This window comes from Aphelocoma coerulescens, chromosome 6 (assembly GCF_041296385.1).
Source record: "Aphelocoma coerulescens isolate FSJ_1873_10779 chromosome 6, UR_Acoe_1.0, whole genome shotgun sequence".
NCBI lineage: Eukaryota > Metazoa > Chordata > Aves > Passeriformes > Corvidae > Aphelocoma > Aphelocoma coerulescens.
The window spans coordinates 36,514,979-36,539,582 of NC_091020.1; the positions used below are offsets into that span (position 1 = coordinate 36,514,979).

A 24,604-nucleotide genomic window follows, 5' to 3' on the forward strand; every position below is an offset into this window, starting at 1 on the left:
GTCCCCAGGGCGAGCGGCTGCGGGAGCTCAGCGGCAGCGGCGCGGGGAGCGCAGGGGGTCCCGGGCCCATGTCGGGGCGGCAGGAGGAGGCTCTGCCCGCCTGCTTTGCGGGGCTGGGAGCGGGCAGCCCGCGGCCGCGGCAGAAGCGCGGCGGGATGTTCTGCAGCGTGGAGGATGCCTTCGACAACAAGACGCTGAACTTCGCCTCGCTCGCTGCCTCCGGAACAGGGACACCCGTCGGGGGGCACCGCCGCGACACCCACCGAGGACCAAGCCCCGCCGCGGGACCGAGCCCCGACCCCGACCCCGGCCTCGGCCCCGATCCCGGCCCCGCCGAGGCCGCGCCGCCCCCGAGAGCCGCCGCTCCGGCTGCGCTGCCCGACGGCAGCGGGCAGGTAACGGGACTGCGCCGGGACAGGGCCCGGGGCGCCTCTCGGAGCCGGCCTGGCCGCGACCGCTCCGGGAGGGCGAGCGGGGACCTGTCCGGCTGTCCTCCTCCCGTCCCGTCCCGTCCCGTCCCGTCCCGTCCCGTCCCGCCGGCCCGCGGAGCCCCGCGGAGCCCCGCGCCGGGAGCGGGCGCTGGGACCATCCCTGCGGAGCGGGTTTGAGGAGGGCACGGTCGGCGGGCGCCGAGCGGCCGCTTTTCTCTCGGGGGACAGGACTGTCTCCAGCCCCGCCACCCGGGCTCCGCTCGCCTCCCGCCGGATGGTCTCTGTCCGCGGCCCCGGGCGCGCGGCGGGGCGGGCGGGGGCGCGCACGCAGGCGGGGACGCGCGGCGGCGGGCGCGGGCACGCGCGGCAGCCCCGCAGACGCGCGGCGGAGGCGGCGGCGATGTCGCACCCGGGCAGGAAGAGCGTGACCCGCGCCACGGTGAGGGCTCCCTGCGGGGCGAGGGCTGCGGGACCCCGGGGGCTGCGAGCTGGGGCCGCGCCGGGGGCCGGGGGTCCCCCCGGCCGGCGGAGATGGAGCGGGGCGGGCGGTCTCGCACACCGGGGAGCGCCGCGGGGTCCTGCCCGCCCCCGGGGCGGTCGCCCGGCGGTGCCGGTGCCCGGCGGTGCCGAACCCCTGCCCTGTCCCCGCCGCGCAGCCTCCCCGCTCCTCTCCTTTGTTGCGCGGCCCGGCCGGAGCCCGGCGGTCCCAGCGCTTTGTCCCGGGGCCGCCCCGGGGGGACAAAGGCGGGCGCGCCCCGCACCGCGGCCGCGGGGCTGCCCCGCCGTGCCCCCGGTTCCCTGTGCCGCCGGGGCGGGAGATGTGCTTCGGGAACGCTTTTATCGTGGGGTGGGCTTGGGAGTGTGAGAGCCTCTCGCAGCCGTGTTCTGCTCCCCCGCCTCAGCCCGGGGGTCCCCGCCCGCACTCCCCGGTCCCCCGGCGCTGCCCCCCCCCCCCCCCTCCGGAGCTCCCCGGCCGGGCTGCGTGGGAGGGGATTCCCTCCTCCTGGCGCCAGCGCTTCCCAGCAGGAGTCGGGACAAATCCCTCGATTGCGATGCCTTGTGTTTTGGTTTTTCTCCTTTTCCTGGCTCGTGGCAGAACTCCCTTGGGAAAATCCCGGTGGGTGCGGGAGCCTGGGACCAGCCGCGTTACTGGGCTGCGGAAGCGGACCCTGGGTGTGGGGGGCTGGAGCTGGGCTGGGGATGGGGTGAGGATGAGGGTGAGGACGGAGTGAGGATGAGGATGCGGTAAGGATGGGGATGGGGTGAAGATGGGCCCCACAAGGGGAGGGCCGTCAGGCTCTCCCGTCGGGCAGCAACACTGAGGCTTCCTTTGATTGATGTTATGGGACAAGGGAAAACAACAAAGACACGATAAATCCTTGACAGTTAAAAAAAAAAAAAAAGGAATGCAATTCTTTAATTTTCCTTTTATATGCCAACGATGCTCTTTTAAACAAGCCCCAAAATGTTTCTAGGCAGTTCTGCCTCAGGACCCGGCGCTTTGTGGTGCAGCATCTCCAGGCTGTGCTGCCATGTGCTCAGGCGTCCCTTAGCTGGTTTTGTGCCCAGGCCGTGCTCTTTGTGTTGCCCACTTCAGCACTGGAAATAATTTTTCAAGCAACACCAGAGAGCAGGACAGGAATCCTCTGAAATTAGGCTGCAACTCCACATAGACATCAGTGCTGCTGCTTCTTAAATTTTCTAGTTAAAGATTCTGGGTAAAGATTCTGCAAATCTGAAAACTGTGCCAGTGTCTGGCTTTGAAGTGAGGCAAGTCCTCGAGGCTTTATCTGACTCTGCCTCGCAGATAATGAATGGCAATAAATTACCAGGTTAATGAGATGCACTGAGCTAGCCGGAGCCGAGGGAGGAGGCAGGAACACAGCTCAGCCCTTGGAGCTGGGGGTACCCAGGGCTGCCAGGCTCAGCGATGCACCCCTGGCTCCTGCCACGCTTCAGAGACCTGTGCTCATCCAAGTGACAATTTCATAATGTTCCTCTTGCAAATGTAGTTGTAGAATAGTCTGGATAGTCACTGAACTTGAGGGATTGGAGGGAAAATATTAATCCTAGATTTAAATAAAGCTCCAAATGAGTCAAGTGAAATCTAAACAAAAGAATCTTTTAAAAACTGTGGTTTTTTTCCCATTAGAGTGACCAACTTCTAATCAAAGGAGGAAAAATTGTCAACGATGATCAGTCATTTTATGCAGACGTTTATGTGGAGGATGGTTTAATAAAGTAAGTTAAAAATTTATATTTGCTAATGTAATTTCTTAGAATGATACAGTGCCTTGGCATTTGAACAAGGTTCCTTCCCATCATTTTTTTCTTGGAGATCTTTTTGAAAAACAAAGGCAGCATTCTAGAGTAGTGTCAAGAAAGAGCTACACTGGTGTAGTTCTGCAGCTGGAAAGACTTGCAAAGCACTGGCAGCCTGGGGAGGAGCAACAGAGGTTATTTGGGCATCCTCACTTCAAAGTTGTTGCCAGTTAAGAGGAGGTCTTGATTTCCTTTCCAGACAAATCGGAGAAAACCTGATAGTTCCCGGTGGCACGAGGACCATCGATGCCTACGGGCAGCTGGTGATGCCGGGGGGCATCGACGTCCACACGCGGCTGCAGGCGCCCGTCATGGGCATGAGCTCGGCCGACGGCTTCTTCCAAGGCACCAAGGCAGCGCTGGCAGGAGGCACCACCATGATCAGTAAGAGGGAGCACATTCCAACAGGCTTTAAGTTTTTTAGCATAATACACCAGGCCTTGAGTCACTGCAGGGATATTTATTTACTTTCATAGCACAGAAATGTCAATTTCTGCGGGAGAAATCAAAGCATCACAAGGCTAACTGAAGGTGTTGTGTACCATGCAGAACCTCCGTCCCTTGCTGCACACTGATATTAAAAATACATGTCTATTAAAAATACGTGTCTGCTCCTGCCTCACCTCATCAGAGAGCAAAACAGAAGAACACTTTAAACACCTTTTGTTTTTAACAGCTTTACAAGTATGGGGGTATTTTGAGTTTGTCGGCTTTAAGCACAGGCTCAGTTTTTGTGTTAATGTAAAATAATTTTGCCCTGTTTTGTTCCTATTCCATTTCCAAGAACCACTGTAGTATGTGGCTGCAGGACCAGTCTCAAGAGTGCTGGCACAGCTCCCTGCCGAGCCCACAGCCAGTGCAGGGAATGGGAGCAGAGCTGAGGGAAGTGATGGGCAGTGGGTGCTGCCCATGGGAAATGCCCCCGAGCAGAAGTGTGAGGTTTGTCTCCAGCCACTCACAGTGCTGTGCTGGCTGAAAAAAAGATGAAAAAGCCATAACTTGGGGTTTGCTTGTTCCATTTGTATCACTCTCTCTGGGAGATTCCTTGTCCACTGTCTCTAAGCAGAACTACAAGATGAGCTGGCACCGCGACGTCTGTTCCCACAGCAGCAGGTCTCTAGCCCGGGCTCGGTGCCCGGGAGTGTCCTGCCCGTCCCTAACGCCGCGCGGTGTCTCCGCAGTTGACCACGTGTGCCCGGACGCGGGGAGCGGCCTCCTGGCCGCCTACGAGCAGTGGCGTGGCCGCGCCGACGGCCAGGCCTGCTGCGACTACGGCCTGAGCGTGGACGTCCCGCGCTGGCACGAGAGCCTGAGGGAGGAGCTGGAGGCCCTGGTCAAGGACAAGGGTAAGGGCAGAGGGAGCCCCGCCGGGGTCGGGGTCACTGCAGGGCCCCGGGGGAGCGGGGACGGCGCTGCTGCCCCCCCGGCACCCCGCGCCGCAGAGGGACCGCGCTCCTTCCTGTGAGCTGGGGCCTCCCCGTGCTTGGCCGTCCAGGAGAGAGCTGTGGATGGGGACACTGGCACCAGGTTCCTGCCATAACATCGGGGTCTGTGCCCTCACCTTTGGGCAATTGGCAGCCTGGTCATGGAAGGGGATTTTGGAAACTAAAGGAGTAGGGTTGGCCGCCCTGACATGAGCTGCCGGATATACAAAAATACATTTAAATAAGAACCTCCAAGACAGGGCTTATGGAAGAAAACTCAGCTTTAAGCATTCAGTAGAGATTCCGTTGTGCCTGTAATTCCTGTGCATCCTGAGGTATCCGCAGGATGTGGCTGGCTGGAAAGCAGGAAAGTAGACCAGCAGCAGGGATTCATGCATTCATTAATACCTATTGCCATGTTTGGAACTACGTTTTCCTTCAGATATGCTAATGCAGAGCTAAGTGTCTTCAGTGTAATCTGTAGTCTTGCAAGCAAGGGTTTAATTGGCCAATTACCATAGAAATTTGCAGTGAATTTCCTATTAAAATGCAGAGTGGCTGAAGTAATGGAGCTATTCCTTGGAACACATGAAATACAGTTGTAATTTGATCAGTATTGCTTATTGCCTCTATCTGTATAAAATACAGCAGCAATTCACAGAATCACAGACTGGTTTGGATTGGAAAGGACCTCATCCCATTCCACCCCTGCCACAGGCAGGGACACCTCCCACTGTCCCAGGCTGCTCCCAGCCCCAATGTCCAGCCTGGCCTTGGGCACTGCCAGGGATCCAGGGGCAGCCCCAGCTGCTCTGGGCACCCTGTGCCAGGGCCTGCCCACCCTCCCAGGGAACAATTCCTTCCCAGTCTCCCATCCAGCCCTGCCCTCTGGCACTGGGAAGCCATTCCCTGTGTCCTGTCCCTCCAGGCGCTTGTCCAAATCTGAGGATAAACCATAGACTGAAGCCACCACTGGAGGAAAACCAGCCTGGGAGTGAGGCAGCTGAGTGTGCATTTGGAGCCAGTCACCAAGGGTACCTAAACCCAGACATGGACCACAGGGGTTTCTTTTTTTGGTTCAGGTGCACCAAAAAGTAGGGGTTTATTGTCATTCACAACTCCCAAGCTTTGGGGTCAGTGCTTGTGGGGACATTCCTCACATCAGCCCTTGGCTTTGCTTTGCTTACAGTCTAACCCTCACCAGCACAACCCCCTGGTTCAACCACCCCTGCCCAGCCCACATGAGGGCAGTGAGTTCTCAGATGGACAAAGCCACACGTGTCATTTTCTTTTTTCAAGGTGTGAACTCCTTCCTGGTGTTCATGGCTTACAAGGACAAGCTGCAGTGCACTGATGGCCAGGTAGGACACCAGCATGCAGGGAAAGCCACAGCCTCACCCTGAGCGTGGGTGGTGGTGGGGCTGACGCTGGGGACCTGCTGTGTCTTGGCAGATGTACGAGATCTTCTGCATCCTCCGGGACCTGGGGGCCATCGCCCAAGTGCACGCGGAGAATGGGGACATCATCGAGGAGGTGCCGTGCTTGTGTCCACTGAAACCCAAGGGTGACCAGGGCCCTCGGGGAGGAGAATCCCTGCCCCTGCCCCTGCAGGGGAAGCTGGTGTCCCAAAGCTTTGGAGGGAGGGGGCTCATGGGACCCTGTGCAGCAGCATGTGCAGGCAGGGTAACGTGCAGGAGGATCAGTGTCCTGTGGAATCATCAGGGTCCTCATGGATCTTCCCAAAAAGCACTGTGGGGGTTCCTAAGGGATGACTGACTGCCTTAAGTGATGCTTTATCCCATTAGCTGTCTTGTGTAGGAGTCTGGGGTACTTGAGAAAAGCTGGAGGTTGGAGGCTTTTACAGTAATATCCATGACGTGTTTAACTCCACCATCAGCATTTCCTTGGTGTCAAAGCCTCTGCTCATGGGCCTTATTTTTCCTTTTTACCTGTAGAAAAGACAGTCTTGGCTCCAGCCTCAGTCAGATGCACAAGGTGGAGTTAGATTGGCAGTTCCTTTAGCTCATGGTCACGCCAGTGTTCAGTCTGGTGTGGGAGGAAGGCTAAACTGAAAGCCAGAGCCAATCCTTCAAATGGGTTTATTTGAACAAACAGGATAGAGGCTAATTCCCACCTCCTGGGATTTTATCTAGAAACCTGTTCCTCAGGCTGTGGATAATAACGTGACCCCAGGCAGCTCATAGCTGCAGCAGTGTTTCTGTAAGCTGCCAATGTGGTGACACTTGAGCTCTGGGGACAAACTTGGAGGAGATCTGTGACAAGAATACAGACAAATAAGCATCCTCTAAGAGCAAGGTCCTTTAAAGGATCCTGTGGGATCTGCTCCGTGGTGTTGGATAACATCCTTGCATTAGTGCCAGCTGACTGGGAGGTTACATGATACAGAGCAGCACAGAGAGGACAGGGTGAGGTGTGTGCTGGACATCTGCATTCAGGTGCCACATGAGTGACCTTGGACGTCCCAGAGCTCATCTCAGCATCTGTCACCACGGGTTCCCTTTCCTCTGCCACATGGCAAAGTGCAAAGGGACAGAAATGTTCAGGAGAGGTGGCACTTGTTGCACCCCAGTGACAGTCTCACATCCTTGTGCCCATCCCTGCCTCCTCCAGGGGCTCCTGAGCAGCTCCAGCAGGCTCAGGTGGTGGGAACCCCTCTCCCTTGCTGTAGCCATGCACCAGGGCTGGGGCAGCCTGGGGATGAGCTGTGATGGGTTTGAGTGCCCTCCTCCAGATCCGTGGGTTTGAGGGCTGGGAAGGTCCAGAGGGACTGTTGGGACACAGCAGCTCCCACTCAGGAGCATTTCTGCAGCACAGGATAGGTCCTTGGGAAGTGGCCCCGCAGTGAGGGGGGGTCCCAGGGACTCGTGGTACTGCTCAGGTGGGTTCATGAATTGTCCCCAGCCCTCGGGTGGCTCTGGACAAACGGTGCTGTGTCCCCGCAAAGGGTGCTCCAGGCAGGCTGTGCCCGTCACTGACTGCTCTCTCCTTCCTCCTTGCCCACCCAGGAGCAGAAGAGGCTGCTGGAGCTGGGGATTACGGGGCCGGAGGGGCACGTCCTCAGCCGCCCTGAGGAGGTAACGCCGCCAGCCCTCGCGCCGAGCTCTGGGCCCCACCGTGCAGAGGGGCTGGGACACCTGTGCCGTGTTCTTGTGCCCGCAGGTGGAGGCGGAGGCCGTGTTCCGTGCCATCACCATCGCCAGGCAGGCCAACTGCCCCCTCTATGTCACCAAGGTCATGAGCAGGGGCGCCGCAGACGTCCTGGCTCAGGCGAAGAGGAAAGGTAACGCGCTGGCCTGCGCAGACAATAACTGAGCCTCTAAATCCAGCCAGGATTCTCATTCTAGCGGTGAGGTCTGAGATGTCCTTATCTTCTGAGCTCCCCCACACTCTGAGGGCACTGAGGCTCATGCTGGTTTTCATGGCAGGGGTGCTGGAGCTAATTGCTTGGAGCTGGGAGGATTGGAGGGGATGTGCTGGAAACTCTGACACCTGCACCTCGGCAGACACAGCTGAGAAACGGGAAATAATCCACTCGTGATCCATGTGCGAACTGAATGAAAAACAGATGTGGAGCAATCTCCAAATTCTGGCTGGGGGTGGAGTGGGAAGGGCTGGGATCAGTCTTGTGGGGAGCAGGATGGAAGGGGTAGCACAGTCACCGCTTCCCCCAGCCTGGGTGCTGCCAGACAGACACAGGTTTGGTTTAAAGGAAGGCATGATGGCTTGTAGGAATGTGTGTCTGGTGTCAGGAGATAACAAACAGATCCAGAACTTGCTTTGGCAGTGTCTCCCACTCATCTGAGATAATCTAAAGGATTAAGGAGAATCTGAAGGGCTGGGAACGCTGAACGAAGTGAAACTGTCGTGTGTGGTTGCGGCGGTGCCGTGTCTGTCCCTGCTGCCCTCATTCCCGGCTTGCTCCGCAGGCACCGTGGTGTACGGGGAGCCCATCACCGCCAGCCTGGGCACCGACGGGTCCCACTACTGGAGCAAGAACTGGGCCAAAGCCGCTGCCTTTGTCACATCCCCCCCCATCAGCCCCGACCCCAGCACGCCGGATCACCTCAGCACTCTGCTGTCCAGGTGGGCCCCGTGTCACACAGGCACCTGAGCACACCTGCCCTGTCTGCATCCCGCCCACACCCACCCGGATGCCATTTGCAGCACCAACGTGGCCTGTGGGGCCCTAAGCCCGCGAGCCGTTGGTGCCCCCGTGGTCTGCCCAGCAAGGGGGGCTTTGCTGGCCTGGGGGTGCCGTCAGTACCCCCCTCCCTGACCCCTGCCCTGTCCTTCCCCAGCGGGGACCTGCAGGTCACTGGCAGCGCCCACTGCACCTTCACCACCGCGCAGAAGGCCGTGGGCAAGGACAACTTCACCCTCATCCCCGAGGGCACCAACGGCATCGAGGAGCGGATGTCCGTGGTCTGGGAGAAGTGTGTGGTAGGTGCTGCAGTGGTGGAGCTGGATGGGAGCACACGTGAGCTGTGCCTGTGCTCGAGGCTGTCACAGCCTCGTTAATTCAGACAAGCCAGAGAGGTGACACTGTCTAGACACTGCTGCAGCTTCAGAGAGCTGCTAACAAGAGACTGAGACACACAAATGCTTTCCCAGTGTCTTCAAAGGCTGCTGTGTAGGGACCACCCTCCTCTCTCGCTCACAGTCACCAGGGAGTCTCTCCAGCACTTTTTCCCGAGGGTGATGAGGTGTTCCCATCCCCTCGTGCTCACCTGGGACGAGGATGGGGAGAGGGTGTCTCTCTTGTGGGATGTGACCGTGGCCATACTTCCCACTGCCTGCTCACCCCCGGCCCCACCAGTGGGACAAGTCTCTGTGTCACCTCAGTGTCTGCCAGGCAGCAGGGCTCTGATCTGAGGGTGGGATCAGTCTGTGCCCTGGCACCCCAGTGCACACTTCCCTGTTGGCAGCATCCCTGGGGAGCTCTATCCTGCATCCCACAGAGCAGATGTCCCTGTGCAGACTGCAGGAGCTTGGGAGCCGAGCCATGCTGAAACCTCTCTTAGGCTCTCTTGGGCTTTGTTCAAAGAGAAATAGATTTTTTCTTAAGATGGCAAATGAAGATGATAAATAGCACTTGTGTAGGTTCACTTCCAGTCTTTCTTCACTGAGCTTAACCCTCTTCATTGACCCTGAGATGCCTGTACAGGAGTTGGAGCCAACCAGTGAAGGTCTTGTTTATGAGAGACTTGAAGCTTTGGAGTCAAAGGAAAATAAAACCTGTCTCTCATATCCTTTAGCCCACAGGGACAAGGTTCAGGCCCCCATCCCCGTTCCCCTGTACCGCAGCCCGGTGGCAGTGCAGGCCCTCACCCCACATGGGCACAGAGGTGTGTCTGGCCGCTCCTGCCAGTGGGACAGCACAGGTCTGGCCACAGGGAGGGACCGTGCCCGCTATGGAGCTGTGTCCATCTGTGATGCTCCCTCCCCTCTCCGCCCCAGGTCCCCGGGAAGATGGATGAGAACGATTTCGTAGCGGTGACCAGCACCAACGCTGCCAAGATCTTCAACTGCTACCCCAGGAAGGGGCGCGTGGCTGTGGGCGCCGACGCAGACCTGGTGGTGTGGAACCCCAAGGCTACGAAAATCATCTCAGCAAAAACCCACAATTTGGTAAAATATTTTAAAAAATCATTTTCTGGAGCTGGTTTCAGAGTCAGAAGAGATCTGGAAAGCAATGCATGTCCTTATCAATCAAATCATTCAGCAGGGGAGGAGTTGTCTGTGTGGGTTAAGTGACCTTGCATTTGCTTTTAAAAATACAAGGAAAATACCCTTTTGTTGCTGTAAAGGGTGGGATTGGTACTGAGTGACCACCCCAAAACAGTCGGCAGCTGGTATGGAAATCTTAAGGTCAATGTATTTGCTGTGGACTAGAAAAATGCAAGTGCTGCACTTAAGTATTGAACTATTGCTAAACTGTAATGTGTATTAGTTATAGTTTAATTTGTATTAAACTATTTCTATAATTTAATATATAATGGTATTAATATAGTATATAATTTAAATATTCTATAAAGACTATATAAATAATATAATAATATAAATACAATTTAATATAAAGTATAAAATTACTGCTGTAGTTTAATATGATGGTTTTTAGGGTTTATTTTCTCCACTCCAGTTTGCTTCCCACTGGAATCTTGTTATTTGAAATATGAGGCGTTAATTAGTTCTGACTTATGGTGCATGAGGAGCAGTGTACAAAAATGGGGGGCATTGTTGGCCTTTTTTTAAATCCTACAGGCTCTGAATATCAGGGTTTGCTTTTTCCAGAACGTGGAGTACAACATATTTGAAGGCACCGAGTGCCACGGGGTCCCAACCGTGGTCATAAGTCAGGGAAGAGTTGTCCTTGAAGATGGAAATCTGTGTGTCACCCAGGGCTCAGGTCGCTTCATTCCTAGGAAGACATTCCCTGACTTTGTTTATAAAAGGATAAAGGCAAGAAACAGGGTAAGGAGAGTTTTATTTGCCATAATCCTGTTTTGATCACAGTGTCTCTGCTTTAGTGAATTTGGGGCTGCTGGGATGGCAAACCTGCAACAGCAGCAGGAATATTATTAATGCTATTTCTTTCTGTGTGTTGTCGTGTAACTGCCTGGCACCTCAATCAAGAATTCTTAGTATTAGAGCTAATAATGACAGTTTTATTAGCCCATTATAATGTTACAAAGCATAAATATGGCTTCTAGCAAAAGGTTTTTTTGGTTTGTATTGAAGTAGAGTGAGGAATTCCTCTCCTGTCTGTGCTGGAGAAGTTTCTGTTGCTGTATTCCCAGTGCCTGCTCTACAGCCCTTGGAGGGTGAGGGGTTGACGTCCCATAGGTACTGGAAATACAGCAAGATAAATCCTCCTGTGTGCTGGCATAGCTTTTTAAAGAGACACAAAGACATGCAAATATGTAAAGAGCTTCTTAACAGCTCTGTCCTCCTTCCCTTTTCCCTGTGCTATTGCAGACACTGTAACTCTGCATCCTACACAAAGGCACAGCAGGAATCAGTAACCCAAGTTAACTGCAGAGGCAGGAGCCAGGACTCTGGTGTGCCTCAGGGTGCCTGGGGTGCCTGGAGGGCAGGATGGGGATGTGCCAGCTCCCTGCAGGGGGATGATGGGACCCAGAGAAGCTGTAGATGCTCCATCCCTGCTGGTGTCCAAGGCCAGGTTGAAAGTCCTTTTAAGACCATCGATTCCAACCATTCCCAGCACTGCCAAGGCCACACTGACCCATGTCCCCAGGTGCCACATCCACATGGCTTTGAGATCCCTCCAGGGATGGGGACTCACCCCTGCCCTGGGCAGCTGGGCCAGGGCTGGGCAGCCCTTTCTATGAAGAAATGTTCCCTGTATCCAGCCCGAATCTCCCCTGGCACAGCTGGAAGCCGTTCCCCCTCGCCCTGTCGCCCGTCCCGCACCGTGCCTGACCCTCTGCTCCCCGCAGCTGGCCGAGGTGCACGGCGTGCCCCGGGGGATGTACGACGGGCCGGTCCATGAGGTGCCAGCGAGTGTCAAGGCCGTGGCGCCCAGCGCGGCACCGCGAATCGCGCCCGGCGCCGGCAAAGCCGCGGCCCTGCCCGTGCGCAACCTGCACCAGTCGGGCTTCAGCCTGTCCGGTACGTGGGCCCAGAACGGGGGCGGGGCGGGGTGAGTGTCCGGGCAAGGCTGAGCAGCAGAAACTTCGTTTTTGCTCAGTAATAAAGCAGTTTGTCCTGTGGCAGCAGCCAAAGGACCAAGTGCAGCACAGAAAGCTCTAGAAGGTTCTACAGTGTTTCTGTCCGTGCACAAAGCCTGTTGGGGGCTCTGTTTCCAGGAGCCAGAGCAGGCAGTGATTCAGCAGCATTCATTCTGCAGAAACCTGCCCAGCAGCTGTCAGGACCTTGGAAAGCCAATGCTCTGCCCTAAAATGACTTCCGTAGTGGCTTTTTAGCTGGTTGGATCGGATGGGTCCCATATTGTTTGATAAATGTCACAAGGCCCCACATTTTATTATACACAAAATTTATTTATAGGAAAGCCATTTATAACATTTTCCAGAAAGAAGCAATGAAAAATGAAGACGTTCAGGCAAATACAGCCATTCCAAACTGGGCTATGTTAGTAGAGTGTCCAAAATGACATATAATGAAATTATTAGTATTTCCCCCTGAGGAATTGTTTTATGGTTGGAGCGTTTAAAGCAGTGGGACTGCCCCGCTCTCTGCTCTCCCCCAGGGTCGCAGGCAGACGACCACATTGCCCGGCGCACAGCGCAGAAGATCATGGCCCCGCCGGGCGGGAGGTCCAACATCACCTCGCTGTCCTGACGCTGTCCTGACGCTGTCCCCGCCGGGCCCTGCTGGGAAGGGGCCAGCGGGCCGCTCTCCGTGCAGGAGGACAAGCGAGCGAGCGCTTGTCAGCTGTGCCAGCCCTTCCCTCGTAGGTAGAAAGTAGAGTGATCCCTGAGGTAGCGCTCCCAGCTTGGATTCTCTGTCAGTGTTCCTCCACTAGCTGCTTGGAAAGCCCTTCCCTGTGCATGCGGCACCGCGACGTACCCAGGGCTGCGGGGTCAGCCGGGCCGGCTGGGGGCCGGGGCGGGAATGAAGGCACATCCGGGCTGGATCACGCTCTTTTCCAGCAGCACCCACTGCCCGCTCACATCAAAGGACTTCCAGCCAATGAGCACTTCCACGGTTTCCAGTCAGTGGCCTCTGCCCTGGCTGTGCTCCTGGAGCCACCGTCACCGTGTCTGTCCCTCGGTGGTCACAGCTCAGGGGCGGGTGCAGCCCCGTGTCCTGGGGCAGAGTGGTGCTGGCTCTCCAGGACCCGGCCATGCCCTGGGCCGGTGTCAGCCTTGTTTTTTAAAGATTATTTATACAGTTTTTCAAGAACCGAGTGTGAGTCCAATACCCAATACCAGGGCTCGTTTGGAGGCCGGGTGCGTGCGACACACTTTTTTATAAAGATTATTATAGCCCAGTTATTATATTTAAAGGTGTGTACATAGAGTGAACCTCTGGCCATAGAGCCATGCATGTACCTCCAGGAATGGCTTTCCATTCCTGTCTACTCCTTGCTTGGAATAAACTTGGTTGGAAACCACAAAATGGTGGAAGTGGTTGATCCACCCGAGTCCATTTTGTTGTTTTCTTGAGCTTTTCTGGGTGAGGCTTGTACAATCCCATCCTGACTTGCAGGTTACTGTGCTCCCCTTGGAGCGGGGGGAGCCTCATCATCCATGGTGTGGGCAGAATCCCACCCTTCTCCTCAGCCGTGCTCGGGGCCGTGCCTGCCCCCGGAGCCGCTTGGTTTGCAGATAAACCCACAACCCCAGGGGTGGGGGCTGGTTTCCCACTAGGCCCACGCTGGTCCCAGGGCTGGTGAGATGTTGTGATGCATCCGTGAGACATCGAATTTCCCTTGGGCACTGCTGGACTTCAGTCTCCAGCTCTGTCTGAGCCAGGCATGAGAAAGGGAACGGGTTGTGGTGGCACAAGCAGGGATCTGATTTGTGAGTGGGAGCTGGAACAACACATATGGCAGCTCCAGATACACAAATCCATGAATTAGGAATGAACCCACAAATGTAAACCAGGGAGGGATTTAATTTTTTGTTGAATTATTTTTTTTTATTATCTGATATGACCTACATTTCACAGCTTAATGCTGCAGTAATTTCTGCATCAAGCATATGGCAATGCATTTGTTTGGGTGTTTTATATTTAATTTTAACTTAATTTCATTTGTTGATTTTCTGATTTTCCCTGCAATTGCACTGAAGCAATTAACATCTAGTGAAAGGTGTCCCTGCCATGGCAGGGGGTGCAATGAGATAAGGGTCTTTCCAACCCAAACTGTTTATGATTCTATGATCTCTTTTCTTTCTGAATAGAGGTTAAATTACATCAGTAGGACCTCCATAAGGAATGGGAGAGATAGAAGTCACAGTCTGATGGCAGTGACCTCCCCATCACCCCAACATCCATGGGGTGACAGGGACACCCCAACACCCTCAGCTTGTAAACACTTAGCAAAGGAAGTTCTGAGGTCTCTGGGCTGTAAATGTCCCTTTTCCCACAGCTGGCCTGGTTTGTACCAGGCCCCTGGGCCGGTGAGGACCCGGAGAGACACCATTCCCTCTCCCCCATCACCCGGTTTAGGTCCCTGCACCCTCTGCGCCAGCCCAAGGCTCAAACCCTGCCAGCCCTTCCCTGATGGAGGGAGGGTTTGCATTTATTCCCTTTGTCAGGGAACTGTTGGAACCAGCACAGCTGCCCCAGCCTTCTCCTAATGCAGGGATCAGAGCCAGCAGCATCTCTGCAGCTCTCCCGGTGCCAGGAGAGGCTGAGCTGAGTCCCACAGCTGCCTGCTAATGGAGCCAGAGCCTCCGGGAAAAAACCCCCATGGAACCCACACGGTCTCTGGCCCTAATTCCTTTGGACAGCTTTCCTGCAGGCTCTGGGTCAGGGACACTGAGGAGACGCTCCATGCCCTTCCCAGCACATTCCCAGCTCTGCAGCACCGTGGCTGCAATGGAGGAGCCCCAAGTCCCCACACTTGTGCCTGGAGTGGGGATGGACCCCTCGATTCCCTGCAGAATAGCAGTACTCCTAAGGGAGCAAATGAGCTGGCAGACTGGCACTGAACTATCCCTGTGCTTATCCCTGGCTTTCCAGGCTCACTGCATCGTTTTTCTTTATTTTTATTTTGCATGGCTTCCCACTGCCATGCAAAATAAAAAAGAGGGCAGGGTTAGATGGGAGATTGGGAAGGAATTGTTCCCTGGCAGGGTGGGCAGGCCCTGGCACAGGATGCCCAGAGCAGCTGGGGCTGTCCCTGGATCCCTGGCAGTGTCCAAGGCCAGGCTGGACAGTGGGGCTGGGAGCAGCCTGGGACAGTGGAAGGTGTCCCTGCCCATGGCAGGGAGGAACAAGCTTTAATGTCCCTTCTCAAGCAGACCATTCTGGAATTCTGTGGTTCTGTGATTTCCCTCACATCCAGCACTTTGATCAGCAGCAGGATCAATCACAGCAGGTAAGAAAGACAAGGCTGGTTGATGAGCCCGGGAGGGTCGTTCCCTGTTTGTCCCCAGCAAATTCCAGTTCCCATGGTTTAGGCACAGTGATAAGGGCACGGGCAGGCAGGCACTGAGCACTCCCGGCTGCTGCGGGCGTTTCCATCCCGCAGCTTTTCTTCCCCTGTATTTCAGGGCTGTGTGTGGGAAACTGCCCTCACTCTGTGACCTTCACCTTTTCCCCCTGTAGTGAACAACCCGGCTGGGGGTGCCCTCGGTCCTTCGGGGACAGCCGGGAATGCCGCCCCAGAGGCATCGCAGCGGTGGCGCCGGGCTGCGCAGACGGGACCAGTCCGGGCTCACACATCGATTCGTCTCGTGCCTTCACGGCTCCTTTGAAGTGAGGAGCAGCTTTTGTAGCGAGAGAAATCATTCCTGCACTGAGGGATCAAAGAGAAAAAGCAGAGATCTCCTGACACTTCCAGGGGCTGCTTTTATTGAGGTTAAGATGCAAAATCCAGGGCTGTGTGAGGAAATACCAAATCCCTGTGAGCCGTGGCTGTTGTGCCCTGCTTGTCACAGCGAGGTTGGGATCCTGCCGCCCTCCCCTCCCACCTCTGCCTCACCCTGGTGCTCCCAGCCCGGCCACCAGCCCCAGCACCGATGGCAGCGGGGCCCGGTGCGGGCAGAGCTGTCCCAGGCCCGTGGCCATGCCTGGGGCTCTGGTCCCCACCAGAGCCCGCAGCCCCGCCGTGCACAGGTACAGCCTCCCTAGGGAATTGCCGACAGCGGCTGGCGCTGCAAACGGGACACGGAAGCGCCTGGTGCCAGCTGCTCCCCTTTTCTGCTCTCCCTGTTTCTGAGGCACTTCATGGCAGTGTCCCGCAGCTCTCGTCCCACACGGCTCTGCAGTACCTGGGAGCATCCCACCAGCCCAGAGTCCGGCTGGGTCCCAGAATTCCAGCATTTGGATGCTTCCGTGGTTTCATGCATCTACAGCTCAATACCCTGGAAATGACACCAAATCCTTGGCAATGTTAAAAATACACATTTATTACTCCACATGTGCAATGGCTTCCGGCAGTATCTGCAAAAACACAACCTTGTCATAACTTAAATATTCTGTGACGTGGTAAAATTATCATGCAAGAAAATTACAGGAATGTATTAACATAAAATACAAAGATATATTTACATATATCTGCACTGAAATAATTTTTAAAAATACCCTCCCAAGGCAGCAGGATTTCAGCACTGTCCAGGGTCAAGTCCATGTTACTGGCATTTTTACTATTATCTTATTACTCTTAGACTCTTTTTGGCAAGCTCTGGAGTATTAGAGAATTGGCAACAGAAGAAACATCAGGACCTGACATGGCATTTGTCTTCTGCACAAAATTCCCAGTGAAGGCTGTGGAATTCAATGCAAACACTTAAAAATATGCAGAGTAACACAACAGAGATAAGAAAACAATCTCATGGCAAGTGATTAAAGGAGAATAATTTATAGGTGCTGTAGACTTTTCACAGCAGATAATGGCACACACTGTATAAATCTGTCATACAAAAAAATACAGGTATTTAAATATTTATGTACAGAAAATTCCTGTGTTCTGGCTGTCGTGGAGGTGTAACCCAGAGCTGCTAGTGACATCCTCCCAGCTGGGATTTGGGACCGGGGCTCTGCCACAACTTCACTGTGAGGTTTGCTCAGCAGCAGTAGCCAGGGCTCAGCCAAAACGACGGCACCAACATGGGCACCAACATGGGCACCAACATGGGCACCACAACCCTGCCATGCCCCCACACCTTTCTCCCCATCCCCACCCCAGCCTGTGCCATCGGTCAGGGACAGGGAACACCCACGGGAGTGGCACAGGGAGGAGAGAGGATCAAATGCCCAGGACTCCATTGTGGATGGGGTGAGCCAGACATGGGACACGCTGGCAGGAGCCACAAAGATGTGCAGGGCCAACAGGAGCGAGCCCGGCGCAGTGGGCACAGGCTCATTACAGGGACACGGCAATGGGGACACAAGAGGGGCCCAGAGTGGGGCACAGGGGGGACAGGAGGCCCCAGAGCACTGAAACCCAGCACAGGGCTTCTGACAATGAAAACAACACAGAGCTCTTTCCCATCATTTGTCCCTTTTCCAGTTGCTCTTTTCTTGCCATTTCTTCTCCAGGGACTGAGTGCAAACAGGTGTCAGTGAAAGCCTGGCTCCGACAGGCTCTGGTGAGGTTATGCCCAAATATTATTTAAGATCAAAACCAAGTGCTTCAGTGATGTGTTCACAGCGTCTCTCCCACTCAGCACAATGAGCCCAGAGCTCTGTGTCCTGGTGCTGTTCTCGGGGATTCAGGTTCAGCAATGTCCCCAGCACAGCCCTGGAGCTGCAGTGCTGGAGTCCAGAGCTGCTTTCCCAGGCAGCCAGGATCTGCCCAGAGTGCTTCCCCTGGGAAGGAGCCATTCCCAGGCATCCCCCCAGAAGCTCTCCTGGTTTCTGCTGGGTGCCGCTGAGCTGTTTTGCACAATGCACTGAAGAAGAGGGGTGCTGCAAGGGGAACAGATGACGGAGAGGGTTTGGGCTGAGAAAACTCAGTTTCAGAAGTGAGTCACCTCCTTCCCACACACACCCACCCCCACTTCAGGGCCCACTTGTCTCCTGTCCTAAGGAAAGCGACGAAAACATCAATTACACACGTCCTGTAACTGCCAACACCTCTCCTGACTTGAGAGCTTCCGGCTGAATAGGATTTATCTTCATCACTCATCTATGGGATCATTTGGTCAAAAAAATCAGTGACACTCATTCTCATTCCAATAGTCCAAAATTTTACTGTTATTTACAGGAAATTGCTAAATAGTGCAATGGAATTCACTGTAAAACCCTACCCACACCAGTGGAGTAAATCACCTGTAATCCACAACTAAATGCATGGTTTGATCCTCATCTGCTGCGCCAGGATAGAGCTGGTGTTCCAGCTGAGAGATGTGGGATGGAGACACGAGGTGAGTGCAGAGCCCCGGGCAGAGGACAGGCTGCCCGTGTGGAGAGCAGGGGCTGCTCAGCACAGCAAAGGGGCCAGAGCACGTGGCTCACCTGCACACAAAGGCAAGCTCTGACAGGTGAGAGAAGGTAATTAGGCCTCGCTGGGGCCCAGTAAAGAGACTGGAACTTACTGGGGGCAGAGAGGGCAGGTTCCTCCAGCACAGCCTGGGATCAGAGCCAGCATAGGTGCCCTCCTGTCTCTGGGAGAAGGAGCAGGAGGACACGCCGATTTCAGCCCTCGCTCACTGAATGGCCACAGCCCCTGAGGCGTCATTAACGCAGCTCCAAACGAGGCACGGGGTGTGCAGGACCCATGGCTGACACCAGGGACCCCCGGTGGGATCCCAGGCCTGACAGCATCTACTGGCTCTGCCCTGAAAATAACCATGCAACTGGACTCAGAGCTTTGGCTCCCCTCCTCCTGCACACCCTTAAAGACTTCCATGAAAACGTCTCGGCACAATTTCAGCCACACACTAATTCCCACATAAAACTGTCGGAGACACGCACTGTGTCCTTGCTTGTGTAAGATCACTTCGCACCATTCCACCTTTCTGGTTTTTTCATGGAAACCAAAACCACAACAAAACTGGTCCTGACAGAATCTGACCTGTTAAAAACATCTCCCATCCATTTTTGCATTAGGAATATCCAGTACAGATGCAAACACTGCAGCCTCCCAGTGTCTGGCAGCAAACAGCTGCCGATGGTGTGACGGTGACTGCGGTCCCACCGCACACCTGGGGCACCACAGCAGTCGTGTGGCACCACAGGGCTCGGGTTTAGCCACAGTAACCAAAAACCACTCTGCAGCAGGTTAAACAACTAATATAGTGAAGGCCCCTGCAACAAGAAAGGCAACATCACAGCTGCAGCAAGGGAAGATTTCCCATCTTATTAAGAAGTTAAGACAGGTATTGGCAAATTATATACAGTACTTGTACTTTACACTGAAAATAAAGTAAATCAAAGGGTGAAATTTGATATTCCTGTCTTTCGTAACCAAGCAGCCTTGCAAGGCCACCCTATCTGCCTCCAACAAAATCTCAGCCCGTGATAAACTGTGTCCTCTGAACCTGGCCACATGGAGCCAGACCCTCCGATCCATCCCACTGCTCCTCACTGCCTGCAGCAGCCACATCAAGGAAGAAAATATTTTAAATGCATTCTGCATCTCAAATACACATTTCCCAGCCCCTGAAGAATCCATGGAGTACACAAAACCCATTTATTTGCCTTGAATCGGGAAAGGAACTGACAGGTGACGCAAGGACAAGGAGGTGCCTGGGACATCCTTGAGCTGCAGGACCCAAACAGCTGGAGGCTGCCAGGAGCTGGTGCCAGGGAGGCCTCGGGGCTGCTCTGGTTTACGCAGGGACTGCCCATCCCCAGAGCAGCATCTGTGAACAGGGAATGCCAAAGTCAAACTCACACCACCTCTCTGGCCTTCCTCCCTGCTCCTTGTCTCTCCCCGTGGGACCCGAGGACATGGCTTCTTTCCCTGTCCTCTCACTGCATTATAAACGTGTAGATCAGCAACTTGACATTAAAACAGAAGGACTACGTCAGTTGATCTCCTCCCTTGACAAGTTGCATAGGCCGTATCTTCCCCCGACAGGCAGCCATGGTGCCGGGCTGGCGGCCCACGGCCCGGGAGGGCAGTCCTGTGGGAACTCAGGTGTGCTCCAGCTCTGCAAGGGGAGCTGCCGGCGCTGTCCGGCGGCAGCGGGGCGGGCTCGGGTGCTCAGCGCACCTGAGGGCAGGTGAGGGCGCGGGCGGCCTGGCCCGGCGGCCCCAGCCTAGCTGCTGCCCGAGGAGCACACGGAGCTGCACATGTGCAGAGGCTCGGCCTCGGCCTCCGCTTCGTCGGTGGTCTCGGAGGCGGACGCGGACTCGCTCGGCTGCTCTTGGCTCTTCTTCAGCCTGTGAGAGCAGAGCAATCAGAAGTCACACAGCCAGCCCCCGAACGAACACCCCCAGGAGTGGGCAGGGTGGGCTGCGGCCCTGGTGCCTCCTCACTGCTCGAGAGGTGCCTACGGCAGAGCCACGGAGAGTGAGGAGTCCTCGCAGAGCACACAAACAGGTCGTGACAGAGCCCAGCCTATCAGCAAACCACACTGAACTGCTCTGAAACGCCCCACAACAGCCTGCAAGGCTTCAGCCACCCAGACCTCAGCCATGAGTACCCACACCACAGCCAGGCTCCTGCCACCCCTCCTCCTCCATGGAGCCTGCCTCACGCTCGGCTTATGGAACAAACAGCACCAGACTGGGGAAGTAGTGGCTTTAACCCAGTGCTTCCCCTGCCTGCTTATTCCCACCAGAGACTTTAACACATAGAATAGATTCATAGGATCATCATCTGCAATCACTGGGTCCAACCTTCCTCACCTTCATTTCCCAAAACATCATCTGCTAAAAGCAGGATGGGTGAGGAGGTGCCATGGGGGAACTGAAGCAGTGTCACACACACATGTTCAATCCCAGAAGTCTCTCTATGGCATATTTTATTTAATGGCGGTTAATAATCCCCGATCTGGTCTCCCTTTGTGGCCAGAACCATTTTTCATACACAGCCAGCACCTGAGCTCCTCTGCTGACACCAGTCACCTGGGGCTAAGCTGGCAGCAAGGTGCTCCTAGCTGTCAGGCACTGGCACTGATCCCTAAGGGAAGCCAGAAGAAGGAGTATTTTTCCCTAAAAAAAGCACCCCACACACTCACTTCTCTCTGTTGAAGATGACAAAGTCCTGCTGGATAGCTTCAAGGCATTCCTGGAGATAGTCATTTTCCTATTGAAGAAAAACAAAACATACATAAGCAGCCCCGTTTGCATCTCACTGCTGCCTGCAGCCCCCAGCACTCCCAGCTGTGTGCAGGAGCCTCCAGATGTGTGAGGGAGCCCCCACCCCCTGAACCTCAGCCCAACAGCTGGAGGCAGCAGGGCTGGCTGCCTGTGGCTTTCACCAGGGGCTTGTGCCATCTACGGCAGCAGTTTTCCATAAAACACAGATCACACTGTTCCTGACAAACATAACGCATTTATCCATGTATCCTGTATTTTGGGAGTGCTGTCAGCCGAAAGGAAGCACAGCCAGCGTGGGGAGAGCCCAGCACACAGCCCACATGTGGGAGCCCCTGCAAAGGCACACAGGAAGCTGCTGCCTTGTGCCCAGGCTGGGCAGAGGCTGAACACACCGGGCTGCCCAGACCTCTGCTGCTCATTTCCCTTTCCAAAGCACCCACTACTGTGAAAGTTTGGTCAAACTTCCATACAAGGAATACTTGGTTGTTGAAAACACTCCAATGGGCAAATGTTTTAATCAAAATAAACCTGTGGCTCCTGCAGTGTGGCAGTAACAGCTGCAATACCCGCCCAAATCCAGCCTTTTCCCAGCTGGATGTTACCCCAGGGAGCACATACAGACTGGGAGCTGTCTTTGCTGTTATCCCTTGACTTGTTCTTTGCGAGCCTCTTCTTCTTCTTGTGCAGGGGCCGCGACTCCAGAATCATCTCCTCCAGCTCGAAGGTGGGGTCGCAGTGCAGGCGGCCCTTCTGCCAGGACACACCACACGACTCAGGTCAGGCACAGCAGAGACTCAGAAACCACTTCCCCCTCAGGAAACCTCTGCTCCCACAGTGGTTCCTCCAATCTGAGGAGCAGCCCCTGCTCGGGATAGGGACACGGATCACTGCCACTCACATTGGGGACGAAGCCCGGCTCCACGCGCTTCTCGCACACATCGCTCCAGACCACGCCCGACAGGTGAGCCGAGGCCTGGATGTGGGCCAGGCAGGAGAAGCGATGCTCAGGATTCACTGTCAGCAGCTGGGGAGGAAAAAACACTGGTGATAAAGCACCGGAGAGAAGAGCATTCCCACAAGAGGAGGAAGACAAGGCACCCAGCAGCAGCATGCCTGGGCCAGCTCCAGTGGTTCAGCCACGTCAAGGAGCCTTTCTGCTGTGGGAAACAGATAACTGACTACAGGAAAAATACCTAACACAATGTTCTGGAGGTTGTGAAACCAGGTACCACTGGTTCCTGGATCAGCATGGGTTTGCTCCCTCCATGCCCAACCCTTCCCCACAGCACCCAGCACTGCCACACCGCATGCTCCTCCCCCTGCCAGGGAGGCATGGATCCCTGCAGAGGCTCATCCTTTCAGTCCAACCTCTGTGACACCAGGGACACCGCTCCATTCATCACACACACGGATTACTGAGCACAGAGAATAAAGCTCTCAATGCTCACTTGTTCTGCGAGACAGCAGTCTGAGGGTTTTCAAAGGATTCAGCACCTGTGCCCCACTGCTGGAGGGATGTCTAATGTGAGGGTACAAACAACATGGAGGTGCATTAACACAGGGTGTGGGCAAGGCTTCCAGAAAATTCCATGCCTGTCTCTCCCATGAAAACCTTCCCCGAAGTTCAACTGATGAGACCTTTGCAGAGCACACTCAGAGCCTCACATATATCGCAGCTCTCCTGAGAGTGGGATGCTCAAGGCAGCTGAGCTGTGTCCACCCTGGCCCCTCTCCAGGAGCCCCACCTTCACTCTGGACCAGTTCTTGCCATTTTCCCAGAGCACACAGGATTTGAGTCCTGACCCCTCGGTATGGGCATCTGCAGCTGGTCTCCCGACTGATGGGCACCTACAGTGGGACCTCCACAAAGTGCCCATGGAGGACGGTTTCCCTTAAACTGTGGCACAGTCCTACACACACTGGTCCTAGGTGGCCACACCTATTTCCAGAAAATACGGTCAGCGCTGGGTCTTTTTCCAACGCCAAAGGTGACGATGCACGGAGCAGGTGATGCTGGCTGCACTTGCAGCTCCCGAGCACAGGACTGCTGTAAAGGGCATGTGGGCAGGACACCGGGCCGGGGTACCCCAGCGCTTTGGGGGGACGTGGGGGTCCCTTCCCGGCTGAGGAGGCTGCTGGCACCTTCCAGGGAGAGGCTGGATTCCCTGGAAGCTCGGCTGCCCGGCAGATGGCAGCGCAAACCTGCCGAATGCGCCGGCACAGCCTCTGCCAGCCACGCTGCTCCTCACTAAGCGGAATCTAATTATGCAAGTTACCCACCCAACATTAACTCCTATCAGACGCACTTATTTGCTGCCAGCACCGCGTGTATCTTTCCGACAGCAAACTCACCAGCTATTCTTCTGAGTCCTCAAGCAAGCCAGAGCTAAACCAGCTGATATATGCTGGTAACTTCCCAGCTAGTCCTGCCCACACAGCAGCTACCATCCAACCCCAGCCCGGCCCAGGAGGACCATTCACCTTCCGCAGCAGCGCGACCATTTCCTTGGACCAGGCTGAGGAGTACTGGACGCTGACGGTGCTGAAGAGCTGCACCAGGGACTCCACGGGGTTGTTGGAGTGGATGTCGTACGGCCTCTGGGGACAAGAGCACAAAGGTGAGGAGTCCCCTCTCCCTCTGGGTCAGCCAGAGCACACGATCCGAGGGCCAGGACGGCCGGAGCCCTACCCAGCCCCGCAGCAGCTCGTACGCCATGATTCCCAGAGACCACCAGTCCACCTCGAAGGAATAGCCCGTCCCGCCGCTCAGGAAGGAATGGAAAATCTCCGGGGCTGAGCAGAAAGGGATAACATGCAACAGGTTATTTCTTGTTCTCTGTTCCAGTATTCCATGTCAGTCAGTGCACAACGCTTACCGAGATTTTTGTGCACGACTGCCCAAGGGGAGGCTGCGTGAGGCAGGGGAGCAGCAGCGGCAGCAGCCCTGTGCCTGCCCTCACTGGGAACTGGGATGTCAGCCACCTGCAGGGACAGCCCTCCCAACACAGGACAGCAGAACCATGGGGACCCCAGGAGACAGCAAGGCCAAGGCTGGAGCCAGACAGGGAGAACAGAGAGGGATGGGGAGTGCAGGATGGGATGGGGAGGGCAGGAGGAGGAGGCTGGACAGGATGAGGAGGACTGGGCAGGATGTAATGCAGAGGGCAGGACAGGACGGGACAGGATGGGACGGCGTGACATGCCAACCACACTGCCTTCACACCAGGAGCTCCTTCCCCTTCTCAAACAATCAGGCTCTGCTGAACAACTTGGACACAAGCATCAATGTCCTAAATTAACTCGGGGCCCCTGCCCCACCCAGGGCCCATCAGGCAGCTTGTGCTGAGCACTCCCAAAATGTGGCACAGGCACGAGAGCAGCGATTGTTTCTTACCCATGTATGGCTTTGTCCCAGCCAATGCAGTCGCTCTTTCACCGTCCCTAATGATTGTTGCAATATTAAAATCTGTTAAATGGGCATGACCTTAAATAAAGACACATTTTAAGAAGGAATTAATGGCAGTGCAGTGGCAATGCAGAGTC

The 24,604-nt window shown here is 55.3% G+C and overlaps 2 protein-coding genes across 8 annotated transcripts in view; one reads left to right on the forward strand and one right to left on the reverse strand.

The window, feature by feature from the left end:
- Window positions 1–791: 791 nt before the first annotated feature.
- DPYSL4 (dihydropyrimidinase like 4) lies at window positions 792–13,261 on the forward strand. The gene is made up of 14 exons (XM_069020486.1): window positions 792–870; window positions 2,584–2,672; window positions 2,953–3,137; window positions 3,935–4,099; window positions 5,477–5,538; window positions 5,630–5,710; window positions 7,204–7,272; window positions 7,358–7,478; window positions 8,125–8,281; window positions 8,497–8,638; window positions 9,656–9,826; window positions 10,490–10,669; window positions 11,656–11,827; window positions 12,426–13,261. The coding sequence occupies exons 1-14, from the start codon at window positions 832–834 to the stop codon at window positions 12,515–12,517; spliced, it is 1,725 nt and encodes a 574-aa protein (XP_068876587.1). The 5' UTR covers window positions 792–831; the 3' UTR covers window positions 12,518–13,261.
- Window positions 13,262–16,232: 2,971 nt separating this feature from the next.
- Window positions 16,233–24,604, reverse strand: part of STK32C (serine/threonine kinase 32C) — a 69,205-nt gene continuing 60,833 nt past the window's right edge. For 6 of the 7 annotated variants that reach the window (XM_069020324.1, XM_069020325.1, XM_069020320.1 and 3 more), the window contains 7 exons: window positions 24,456–24,545; window positions 23,751–23,854; window positions 23,543–23,659; window positions 21,960–22,085; window positions 21,680–21,811; window positions 20,980–21,047; window positions 17,856–20,179 (listed from right to left, as the gene is read on the reverse strand). In XM_069020324.1, the coding sequence (XP_068876425.1) occupies window positions 20,056–20,179; window positions 20,980–21,047; window positions 21,680–21,811; window positions 21,960–22,085; window positions 23,543–23,659; window positions 23,751–23,854; window positions 24,456–24,545 (761 nt within the window). In that variant the 3' untranslated portion in view covers window positions 17,856–20,055. Of the gene's footprint in view, window positions 17,759–17,855; window positions 20,180–20,979; window positions 21,048–21,679; window positions 21,812–21,959; window positions 22,086–23,542; window positions 23,660–23,750; window positions 23,855–24,455; window positions 24,546–24,604 lie in introns of those variants that run through there. The other variant, XM_069020326.1, reaches the window with a different exon arrangement.